The sequence below is a fragment of the Antechinus flavipes genome, chromosome 4 (genome assembly GCF_016432865.1).
Source record: "Antechinus flavipes isolate AdamAnt ecotype Samford, QLD, Australia chromosome 4, AdamAnt_v2, whole genome shotgun sequence".
In the NCBI taxonomy this organism is placed as follows: domain Eukaryota; kingdom Metazoa; phylum Chordata; class Mammalia; order Dasyuromorphia; family Dasyuridae; genus Antechinus; species Antechinus flavipes.
In genome coordinates this window covers 28,521,215-28,533,764 of record NC_067401.1, presented here as the reverse complement: position 1 = coordinate 28,533,764, position 12,550 = coordinate 28,521,215, and the positions used below count along the sequence as shown (strand labels likewise).

The following is a 12,550-nucleotide window of genomic DNA, read 5'->3' as shown; positions in this document are numbered from 1 at the left end:
GAGGTGAGAAGTTAGCCGAGGATGGGGTAGGACAGTTAGATTTGAGAGTAATCAGCACAGAGATAAAGCCCTGATGAGATGGATCAGAGCAGAGGGCCTGGGCCAGGACCTTGTGGGGCACCTGCAGTGAGAGAGGATGGTGCAGACAGGGAGGAGGAGAGGGGGATGGGGGACGGACTTTGGCAGAGGCTGCTGAGAGCTGAAGAGAGGGGAGGGCTGAGAAAAAGCCAGAAAAGGCTGAGAAATGGGTTGGAGTCTGTCAGCTTTACCTTCAGGTTCAGTAGGGTCCCCCACCAAAGATCAGAGACCAGGACTGAAGTTCCAGGCTGGGGGCCCTAAACTATAGATCCTGGCACCTTTTCTCCAATAGTCAGTGTATTATATTTTGTGCTTATTAGCATAGCTTCACATGCTAGAAGAAACCCTAGAGACCATCTTATCCAACTTTCCCATCTTACAGATGAGAAAATTGAGGCCCTCGAGGGACCAACCAGAAATTGCATAGTCAGCAAGCATGTGTTAAGCACCTACTGTGTGTTAGGTTAAGCACTGAGGCTAGAAACCAGTTACTCTTCTCAAGGAACTCGTTGACAAGTCACTGAGCTTTTAAGTGCCAAAGCCAAGAGTTTTGGAGGCGAGTGTTTTGTTTTGCTTTAAAATTTTTTTTTAGACTCAAAGGAATAAAGGACTTTAGAGGTTGTTTCATTTTACAGATATGGAAACTGAGTCCTATAAAGGTGAAATCCTAGAGGAAGTAAATGTCAGAGGGGAGATTGAACCCAGGGCCTCTAGTTTCAGAGGTAGCAGCCCTCTTTTCCTTCTTTCCTTCCTCGCATCCTCTAAGTCTGGGCTTCTGAGACGAGTCTGGAGCCAGAAGGCTCATCTCGTGGGACCCTTTGTCGTTTGTAGCTGAGGAAAGTGAAGTCCCAGAGAAGCTCAAATGGCTTTGTTCTGGGCCGTCCAGGTGGTGAGGGAGGGAGGTGGGGTTGGACCCAGGACCTCTGCTTACCCTGGCCTCCTGCCCCATCTGCTTGCTTTGCAGCCTGCGATCGTTCATTAGCAAATATATATTCAGTGGGAGTGGTAAAGGAAATAAGCTTCTCGAAGATAAGCAGCCCAGGGCCAGTTCCCGGCCCTGCCCGGGTAAAATGGGAGGTGGGTCCCCAATAGCCCGCCACCGATTTGGGGGAGGGATTGACTTTTTGATGACTCACTTATTTCCCTGGCCAGTCTTCTGACTGTGAACTCTGTTAGAACCAAGGAATATTTATTAAAGGGCTCCTGACCACCCAAAGCCGTGTGGAGTGGTGGTTAGAGACAGGCCTCCCTCAGCCTCCCCGGGCGTAGGCGCTCCCGCTCAGCCTGTTCCCCGGCTCCCTCCGTGCTCCTCCCGCCATCACCCTCCAGTCCTTCCCAGAGGGAGAAATCCACCCCGAAGCCCCGCCGTTGTGCCGGGTGCCGTACAGAGACATCCCTGCCCACCTCGGGGTGACAGTCTACCAGCCACCTGCTCGGCTCGCACCGACTCTTCCTCTGTGGGATTGTTTGTTGTTGATTTGTTTTAAATCATGTTTTGGAAGAGTTTCCGACCATCAGCCTCCAGTCCTCCAGGAGTTATCCTTGTTTTTGTTTGCGATTGTTTTGGATTTTTCTCTTAATTTCTTTTTACCTCTGCCTCCCCCAACCTAGCTTACATTCTAATGAGGTTGGAGGGACGGAGACAATATTGACGTAAGAATTGTTAAGGACTCTTTAAGGGTCCCCTGAACTTTTTTAAATCATTTCTTGTGCTTTTGTTTGAAAACTTCAGGTTTGCCTTTTTCTTTTTCCTGCTTTAAAAATATGCATTTATTTCTGCCTTCTTTGCAGAAGTGGAAGATTACAGGTGGTAATATCGCACATATTCATATACTTGTTATGTTAGTTGGGTCGAACTGCCTTTTCCTCCCTTGGTTTGTTCTTTTGACAAGGAATAGCTCAGTGGGTGGGGAAGAGGGTGAAAATCTACTCCCTAATGAAAGTAATATGGAACTGGTTACAGCTTCTAGGCCAGTCAGCGTTGGGATCAAGCCCACAACTGACCCTGACTTACACATATTTAAAACAAAGCCCCACATATTGTGTGCCAGGAGTGACTCCTTGGAATTCTCCTGGAGAAAAAGCCAACATGTGAATAAATAAAGGCCAAAAAAAATATTTTTGAGTGTTGGAGGGGATCTCAACGGCCAATCTAGTTCACCCACATTCCCCAAAAATCCTTGTTGTAACGTCTTTGCCTAGTGGTCAGCCGCTCCCTCCTGAGGCAGCCATGTCCACTTTGGGATGTGTCTCTCTGGAAGGTTTCAGAAGGGAGAGAGATCATTAAAAAACCAGGGCAAGGAGTGAGACCAAGAAGGGCTGCTTAGGAAGAGACTTGCCTGTCCCTTCATTTCTGAAGGTCAAGAGTAAGCCCTCAGTGCTGTAGGCATCTCTCTAAATCAAGATTCTTAACCAAGGGAATATGAACTCTGTGTGTGTGTGTATGTGTACCACACATGCATATATGTAAATTTATAATATAAATGTGTTATTTATTATGTATTCATTTTATATATTATATATTTTAAATTTTATTATTTTATATATTATTACATATTATTATATATTTTGATAACTATTGCCATATAATTTATTGCCTTTATTCATTCAAAAACTTTGTTGTGAGAAAGGGTCCATAGGCTTCCCTGGACTGCCTGCTAAATGGATCTAGAACCTCTGCTCTAAAATAGTCATTTGCAGAGGAGATGCTGACCTGCATTGGAAGAAGGAGTTTTCCCATCTGGGAGCTCCCATCCCCATCCGCCTTAGGCCCGGCCCCTGGGTCTCCCCCCACCTCACTATGCTGTACTTTAGAATGCAGATTAAAAAGGAGGAGGAAGTTCAGCTCAGTGAGCCAGTGCTCAATCAAGTCCACCAGTGTGGGCAGTGTCCCAGATCGTTGGCGTCCACCCATGTCTGCAGCAGTTCTTTAGGGAAAAAATCTCACAAATTTAAATAGACCATTTCTACACCTTGGAATAAATATCCTATCTGTAAAAATGCTTCTAATTTATTTCCCAGAGAAGAGAAGCTCCGCTGTGTGGGGTTTGAGACTTAACAAATGTCCTGCTGGAACAGATCGAACTCTCGCCTCCCCAGAACGGCTGATTAACTCAGACAAAATTATCTTCCAGCGATTTGCATTTCTCACCTTGAGATTGCAGCTAGAGCCTTGACAGCAGATAATTGGGCCTAAGATGCTCCAAGGGCGGAACCAGCTCTTGTGGGCGCCATCTTTGTCCATTGCAATCAGATGTTCTTTTTCTCTGGTAGAAGGGAAGCGGGGCGGCTTTGCTTTTGTGTTTGCATCCGCCGTGCCGGCCCTGGAGCGGGAGCCTCAGAAACGCCTGTTGCTTGCTTGTTTGATCTCTGGACCGAGCACTGGCTCCTTCCCGGTGCTGGTGAGATGGCAGGGTTGGGGAATGGGAGGGTCCACATTCAGATCTTCCCTGTGGGGCTCCCCATAGTGGGGAGATGAGGTAGCCCTCTTCCATCTCAAGGTGCTCGCTTGCTCTTCCCGGCGACTCTGGGAGCTGGTGCAATTACTGTCCCCATTTTACAGATGAGGAAGCAGAGTCCTGACCAACTCTATGTGGCCCAGTTGGAGTTTTCTCGGCAGAGACACTGGAACAATTTGTCATTTCCTCCTCCAGCTCATTTGATAGATGAGGAAACTGAGGCACCCGGGGTGAAGTACCTTTCCCAGAGTCACCCAGCTAGTGTCTGAGAGGCTGGATTTGAACTCAGGGTTTTTTGACTCACAGAACCGCCTTCTCCCCTGGGCCAGCTCAGGCCTCTGGGACCCTGGCTGAGGTCCCTGGAGCTCCCTTTGCTCCTCTGTCAGACTGGGGGTGGGATCGGCCCGGTGAGTGCCGGGCTTGTGTGCAGTGGCGTCTCCTTCCTTGGGATGGCGGAGCACCCGACCTGTGTGTGTGGGCCCCGGGAGGGAGGGATGTTTTATGGGAGGATAATAATAGCTTCTCTTACATAATACTTAGCGGGGAGCAGAGTTCTTAAGGTAGAGTGTTTAATTTGATGCTGACAGTAAGCCTGGGAGGCAGGTGGTGAGACGGAAGCAGCTTCAGATGCCCCCATTCAGGGCAGTGCCCAGAGAGCAGATCTGCGGGGGTCTGTGGCTCCTCGGGGTCCCCATCTGCCAGAGGAGGGGGCTGGGCCCTTCCAGCTGCCGCAGGGAAAGCCATGGTTTCAGAGAAGCCCTGCCTTGGGGATGAAGCAGGAGGCGGCTTTCTTCCTCCTCCTCTCCTGGACCAAAAGCCCGGGGCCGATGGGCCTCAGAGCTGGGCCGGCCCCCGCAGGGCCCCCATCTAAGCACCTTCCTCTGTCCCAGGCCTCCCCTTGTTCTCATCCTGCAGAGAAGGATGAACAAAGATTTAAAGATATTAAAAAGCAGTCGCGCCAAATCCGTACGTCCACAGGGTCTCAGAGCCTGTGCCATGTTCTGTGCCCTCCAGCAAGTGGGGCAGCGGTGGCCGCCTTTATTAATAGGCTGGGCTTCATTGTGTGATTTTTAAGCGGTTCCTCAGAAGAAGGGGAAAGGGCTGTTGAGGAGGACTCCAGTTTGATGACGAGAGGGTGGTGGGAACCCCATCTTGCAGACTGCCCCTCAAGCCAGGTCCTGACGGCAGTCTGAAGTAAGTTGGTACCGTGGCATGATGGGTAATGAGAGTCAGCTGCAGGGGTCTGAAAGGCCTCGCTTGAACTGCTCCCCCCTCCACATCCAGGCTGTGGGCCCCGGCTCTTCATCTCTCAAAGCCGGTGTCAGCCCTAGGCGGTCAGGGAAGTTCCCTGTGCAAAGGAGGTCACAGAGCGGGCCTAAAAGCCAGGCCCTGACCTGGGTGAGGCAGCCGAGAAGTACAGTGTGAGGGTTGTTTTATTTTCTGTTGGTTCACAGGGCAATTTATTTCACTTAGATAAATTTTGTCTTCCTAATTGGACTGCAAGCCTTCTCTGGGCCAGAAATCTATCTTTGTCTAATTTTTTTTTTAGCAGAAAAGTTCTTAATTCTTTGAGGGCAGGAATGGTCTTTCTTTTTATTTTTTATCTCCCCAGAGCTTAGCACAATGCCTGACATATAATAGGTGCTTAATAAATGTGCCTGACACACAGGTGCTCAATAAATTTTTATTAGATTAGATTAGATATAATTGGTTTCTTTTGTAATCATTTATATTTTGTGCATTTGAAAACATTGTAAATACACAAGTGCAGGATGTCAAAAGGATCCAGAAGACAAAAAGTCCAGTCAAATCCACAAGCATTTATTAATCACCAGCTGTGTGCCAGGCTCAGTGCTAAGCATTGGGGACACGAACATTCCTTCTGCTTGTGGAGCTGCTGAATGAGGACTGTACAGAGCAGCTCTGAGTTGGCTAAGATGGAGTACTGGAAGTAATCCCCTTAGCATCAAGGCAAGCAAAAAAAGATTCAAAATCCCTTCTATATTATACAGTCAATCAGCCCGTGCTAACTAAGCCTTTACTTTGGGCCCTATTCTAATAGGAAATGCAGAGAAAAAAAAAAAAAAAAAAACAATGTAAAACAGCCTTGCCCTCAGAGAGCTTCCTTTCTAGTTAAGGGGATAGCACCTTACACCCAGCATAGATCCTGCACAGATGCAGGTCCTGGTTCCCCTTTCCCAACTTTTCCTTCTTTATAGCCCTCCTCTGGGGTCTGGACTTCTGGAGATCAGAAGGGACTCTTGTTTTTCAAGCACTAGGTCAGGTCATTATTATAGTTTTTCCCCTTTCCAGGGGATTTTACAGCTATCAACAGCATTTTTGCTTTTTCCTAACTTGAGGTTGAATTTTGTTTTTTTTTAGCCAAATTTATCTTCCTTTTCCTCCTGTAGTTTTTTTTTTTTTTTTCTGGGAAAAAAAGTCAAACAAATCTTCTTTCATTCCTCATCACACCTTTTTTTTTTTTTTTTTTCCTTTTTGCCGCAGAGACAACTCCAGCATTAGAGATATGAGTTCCTTGGTGCAGCTTGTGAAAGAGACAGAGACAAGAGATAGAGACAGAGACAGAAAGAGGGAGAGACAGACAGACAGCAAGAGATGAGCCCTTCCTGCTCCCTCCTCCTTCTCTGCTTATTTGCCAGTGCTCCAGGGACCATCTGTTTCTATCACACCTGAGAGTTGTTGAGATCCAATAACTCCTTGCCAGCTCAGCCTTTTCTTCCTGCTCACCTGGACTCTGGTTCTATCAGCAGAGATTATCTAAATGGTTCCAAGTGGAATAACTCAATTCAACAGGCATGGATTACATACCTACTATATACCGAGGCCCAAGCTAGGAGGCCCAGGGAGTGAAGTAAAGTTTCTGTGCAATTCCCCTGCCCTTCTAAGGCTTAGAGCTGAGGTGGCCAAGCATGGACACAGTCTGGAATATTATGACTTGTGGGTAGGAGCTGCCCAAAGAGGAAGGACAGGACAGACAATGAGGAAGGGAAGAGGATGAATAAAAAATTCTCAGAACAAAAAAAATTGTTCTTCTCCAGTAATAACAACAATTAACATTTATGAAGCACTTTAAGATTTTTCAAAACACTTAACAAATATTATCTTACCCCTTCTGTTTATTGTTGGGAATGTGCATTTGTGTGCATGCTCAGGTGTTAGTTTCCCTGATAGAATATGGGCTTCTTGAGGATAGGAGCTTTTTATTCCAGGCCCTGTTAGGCCCTATTAATGGGGAACACAAAGGGAGGGGAAAGGCAGCTTCCATTGTAGCAGGAGAGACAAATCGATTGCCCCAAATAAACCTAGGAAACATTTTGTGTTCTGATCCCCAGCACATAGTAGGGAGATGAATAAATGTATGAATAAATGTTGACTGGTCACTTAGTCAGTCAGTGGAGAATTCTATGAAACCATCTCCATGGCTGGGTGGAAAGAACATCCATGCTTGTATCAGAAGACTTGGCTTGTTTCTGCATTTCTTGTGATGTTGGGCAAAATACTTAACTGTCTGGGTCTCAGTTTCCCCATCTGAAAATTAAGGGAGTTAAGGGATTTAACGCTAATTCAGACAACAAGATACTGAGATCTCTAGATGAATGCGTGAAAGAAGCAGCATTTAATAAGTATATACTATGTGTTAAGCACAATTCTAAGTACTGGGTTTACAAATACAAGCCAGTAAGACAGGCCCTGCCCTGGGGAAGCTGATGGTTTAATAAAGAAACACAACACATGAAGGATAGCTCAAGTTGGAGGGTGATGGAGAGAAACATGGCTTGGAAATAATGGAGGAATGTATGGTTTCCAGACAAAATGAGAGAAAAGCTCATTTCCAGAGGCCAAATCCCCAACAGAAGAGGAGGAGGATCAGAGTGCTGTGTAGAAAGAACAAGAGATGTTTATCCTGGAAGAGAGAAGAATTGATTGGGATGGTGGGGGACAGGGGTGCAGATGGAGATGATAGTGAGCAGAGAATATGGGAACTGGCTTCAGAAATGGTGAGGACATCAAACAGGGAGGGTGAATCAGAGCAAGGAGCAGGGAGCAAAACTGGGATTGTGGATTCAGAGTTAGAATTATGATCCCTACAATTTTTTTCATAAATGGGAAAACTGAAGCTCGGGGAATTTTTTTAAGTAATTGAAGGTCCCAGCTTACAAAATCATCAGCTTGAGAAGTGGGATTTGAAGCCACATCCTCTGTCTCCAGATCCAGGGCTCTTTCCACTGTCCCTTCATCACTCATCGGGTACCAGATCTAGAGGTAGAAAGTCCTTAGGTGATACCAGTAGCCAAATCTCATCTCAGTAGATGAGGAAACTGAGACCCAGGTCTGTTGAGTAACTTGTCCAAAGTCACAAAGGTTGTAAGAAGCAGGAGTGGGACGCGGAGCCAGGAAGGGATGTGATCGATCAGCGAGCATGTATAAGCTCCTACTGTGTGCCTGGCACTCCGATACAAAGACCCTTGCCATCAGGAAGTTTGCATTTTTTTGGTGGATAACACTGCACACACACCCCAATGAAAGGATTCTATATATCCTGGTATCCCTAGTCAGTCCATCAGAAAACAATTATTAAGCACCTACTCAGTGCACTGTACTACTCAATGGGGATCCCAGAGAGGCAGCAGATGGCCCCTGCACAGAGAAGGCCGAGCCCCTGTAGCTCTGGAATGGCTGTTTATAAACCCCTTGGCCTGGTTGGTCCCGGACCCCACCAAACTTCTTCCTGGCTGCTGATGTGAGCATTTTAGGGCCCTTTCCCCCATTCCCACTTTTTCCCTTCTTGATTCCTCCCATGTACCCTTTAGAAGGAGTAGAGATTTGTCCACCTAATCTCGCTTGAATAACACAGGTGGTTTCAAAATTAATTCCTTTTGAAAACAAATAAAGCCTTTGTGGGTCTGGCTCTGGCCAAACCAGCCGGTATTTTTGCGCATGGTGCTTTTGTTGTAACCCGATAAGAGCGCTGGGGTGAACCTGATCTCGCCTGCTTTTCTCGTTGATGGCCGTGAAGGCCCAGGGACAAGAGGGATTGCTGCAGGTGGAACCTTGTCTGCTGGAACCTCCAGGGAGAAAATGAGGGGGGCTGTGGGACTGGGGGGCACTGCGGCACAGCAGAGAGAGCGGACGCTGGCGTGCTCCCCACCTCCGCTTCCCTCAGTTGCCTCACTTGTAACAAGAGCAGCAGCAAACACAGAAGGCTTTAAGATTTGCCAGTTATTTGTTATTGAGATCATATTATTTGATCCTCATGACAACTCTGGGAGAGGTTGGGTGCTATTATAATTCTCCCTCTGTAGAAGGGCTACGCTATAGGGTAGCTTAGAGAAGAAAGTCCCTTCCCCAGGGTCCTTCTGATTCCCAAGTTGAGGACTCCTTCCCCTCTGCTAAAAGTCACAAGGAAGGGGCCAGATTAAATGGCCTCTGAAGTTCTCTGCTGGCTCGCCTTTCAGGGGACAGGCGGCTGAGTAACGTGGCACGTCTTAGAACAGAGAATATCAATGCTGGGAGTCCCTGGAATGGGGCTGAGTGTCCTGGGGGCTGAGATGGAAGAGGGGAGACAGACAGAGAAGGGGGATAGAGTGGGGTTGGGATTATCCATCTGGAAGCTTACAGTTTAATTCAAGAATCACTTTTTCCTCCCTCCCTTCCATATTCCTCCCTTCTTCCCTCCCTCCTTTCCCTTTTTCTTCTATCCCTCCTTCCCTTCCTCCTTCCCTCCTTATTTGTTCTGGGCAGTGGACCTCAGGTTAAGAACCCTCTGGTCTGAGGGATCTAAGAATCCCCCACATCCGATGGAGTGGCCACTGGGCAAGACAGGTCTGGAGTTCTAGAGAAGGCTTGGGAATGGATCTGAAGGTTTGGGAATCTCCCGCTTTGACCTAATGGGAGTTTGTTGTTGATGGAAACTTGTGAGACCACCACAATTATGGGGCAGGACCTGGCCACCAAAGAGAGAAAACCAGACAAGAGAACGGGGAGCTGCTGCTTTCAGAGGGGCCACAAGGAACTGGGGATACGGGAAACCCTGTGTGTAAAGACAGACTTTTTCAAAAAGCTTGGTCGTGCTGTTGGACCTTTCCCCTGCTTTTTTTTCTTTCTTGTAAGGGAAGGTTCTTTGGGAAGGGATGGGGAAAGGAAGACGCTGGGAAATGTGAGATTTCACATATCAAGAGGAATTTAGTGCAATAAAGTAAAACTGGGAAAGAGCAGTGAAGGAAGAGAGGTTGTCCCCAGTGTCAGAAACTAAAGAAAGGCAGGGAGGTTGAGGCAGGCTCCTCCCATGTGGGTGCTCGGGTAGGCGTTCCCCCTCCCCCCGTTCTTCATCTATAAAACAAAGGGGTGGGGAGATGGCCTTTGGGGGCTCCTCCTGCCCAGCCCTGGGACCCTATGCTGAGGCTAAGCTGGCTTGGAAGCTGAATGTTGGTAGCCAGAGGAGACTGAGACAGAAAAGGACACAGCTGGGGGTCAGGGGAAGGGGGTCAGGGAGATATAGAAGGTGAGAGAAAAAAAGGCATGATGAGTTGAGATGATGGGCCCAGAGCTTGGGCTACTCAGCCCTGAAAGGAATAGGCGGTACAGGGTGTAAGCAAATGGCAAAATCAAGGAAAGGCTTCCTTACTGAGGAGTGGGGCGGGGAGGGGGAAGAGGCAAGATGAACACGCCATTTGGCAAGGACGGGGTAATTTTAGTGCTCGGTGGCTCAGGTGAGTGTGGCCATTGTTCCCATTCTGACACTAGCCATGTGACCTTGGACATTTTACCTGTGACTGCCTTGGTTTCCTTATCTGTAAAATGTGAGTCATAATAACTCAGGGTCATAGTGATAAATAACATGTAACATGCTTTGCAAACCTTAAAACTATAAATATTAATGACAATGATAAAAATGTTTTATATACTGCAAGTATTTGGGATGAAGGGGACAAGTAGAAGGGCTAATCTTGGGAGACAGAAGGGTAAGATCTCCAAAGCAGGAAGGTCCCTGGGAATGGGAGACTGTGTAAGCAGGTTAGTTTTGCTGGAGGGCAATCTATTGATGCAGAACGCTGCATGTTAATGTCAAATATTTTCAATGTATTGAGAGGTTTTGCTAATTTTTTTTCTTTTCAAACATTTACTTTAAAGGATGGCTGGCTTGTGGAGGGGGGAGGAGAAGGCACAAGGGAAATCTAGGCTATCTAAAAACAAAAGGTATAAATGCAATCTATTTAAAAAAGGATGACTTCTTTCTCCAGCAAAGGAGAAGTAGAAAGGTGAGAATATAGCGAGGTCATGAGGACAGAAGGAACTTAGGCCCCAGTTGTCTGGGGGAAGTTGGAGGGGAAGTCATCTGCTGGGGGGCTGGGAGGGTTGGGAGAGGCACAGAGACAGAGAGATAGAGACACAGAGAAGGAGAAAGACACAGGGAGAGACAGACAGAGACACAGGGAGAGAGAGCCGCACACACACAGAAAGACACAGAGAAAGAGAAAGACAGGGAGAGAGACAGATATAGAAAGAGACACGGGGAGAGAGAAACAGACAGAAAAAGAGAAAGACATAGGGGGAGAGAGAGACAGAGAGATGGGGAGACAGACAGACACACACACACACACACAGATCCAGAGAAAGAGAAGAACACAGGAAGAGAGAGACAGACACAGACAGACACGGAGAGAGACAGAGACCCAGAGATAGAGAGAGACACACACCCAGACAGAGACAAAGACAGACACAGACGGACACCACAGTGGGAGAAAAAAAGGTTTTGGCGCCAGAATGAGCTTTGCAGGAGCCTCAGTTAATGGTCTGCCCAACGTTCTGCTGCCGCTTTGCTGGGTCCGTCCATAAAGGGCCCAGATCCGGCCTTGCTTTGGCCTGAGGCGGCGGACTGACGGCCTTCTCCGCTCTCTCCTGGCCCAGGCGGCATGCAGGATTACAACTACATGTGGTCCAACTGTTTCGAGATCACGCTGGAGCTGTCCTGCTGCAAGTACCCGCCGGCCTCTCAGCTTCGCCAGGAGTGGGAGAACAATCGGGAATCTCTGATCACCTTTATCGAGAAGGTAAAATGCCCTCCCCTGCTCTTCTCCTGGAAATGAGAGGTTTGTGCCGAGTGGCAGACACACAGAGGCGCCTTTATGGGGCGCTTTGGGGGCTGGAAGCCCTTGGTGGAGGTAAGGAAGAAGATGGGGGAGCTGGTGCCGGTGCCGGCCCCGCGATGGGAAGCTTCCTTACTGAGGAGTGGGGCGGGGAGGGGGAAGAGGCAAGATGAACACGCCATTTGGCAAGGACGGGGTAATTTTAGTGCTCGGTGGCTCAGGTGAGTGTGGCCATTGTTCACATTCTGACACTAGCCATGTGACCTTGGACATTTTACCTGTGACTGCCTTGGTTTCCTTATCTGTAAAATGTGAGTCATAATAACTCAGGGTCATAGTGATAAATAACATGTAACATGCTTTGCAAACCTTAAAACTATAAATATTAATGACAATGATAAAAATGTTTTATATACTGCAAGTATTTGGGATGAAGGGGACAAGTAGAAGGGCTAATCTTGGGAGACAGAAGGGTGAGATCTCCAAAGCAGGAAGGTCCCTGGGAATGGGAGACTGTGTAAGCGGGTTAGTTTTGCTGGAGGGCAATCTATTGATGCAGAACGCTGCATGTTAATGTCAAATATTTTCAGTGTATTGAGAGGTTTTGCTAATTTTTTTTCTTTTCAAACATTTACTTTAAAGGATGGCTGGCTTGTGGAGGGGGGAGGAGAAGGCACAAGGGAAATCTAGGCTATCTAAAAACAAAAGGTATAAATGCAATCTTTAAAAAAGGATGACTTCTTTCTCCAGCAAAGGAGAAGTAGAAAGGTGAGAATATAGCGAGGTCATGAGGACAGAAGGAACTTAGGCCCCAGTTGTCTGGGGGAAGTTGGAGGGGAAGTCATCTGCTGGGGGGCTGGGAGGGTTGGGAGAGACACAGAGACAGAGAGATAGAGACACAGAGAA

General features: G+C 47.6%; 1 protein-coding gene across 2 annotated transcripts in view; it reads left to right on the top strand.

Moving 5' to 3' along the window:
* Positions 1-12,550, top strand: part of CPD (carboxypeptidase D) — a 62,870-nt gene that overhangs the window by 15,568 nt on the left and 34,752 nt on the right. Inside the window, exon 3 of one of the 2 annotated variants that reach the window (XM_051992234.1) lies at positions 11,466-11,608. The exons of the other annotated variant lie outside the window; for it this stretch is intronic. Within the exon in view, the coding sequence (XP_051848194.1) occupies positions 11,466-11,608 (143 nt within the window). The remainder of the gene's footprint in view (positions 1-11,465; positions 11,609-12,550) is intronic. 2 annotated transcript variants of the gene reach the window in all.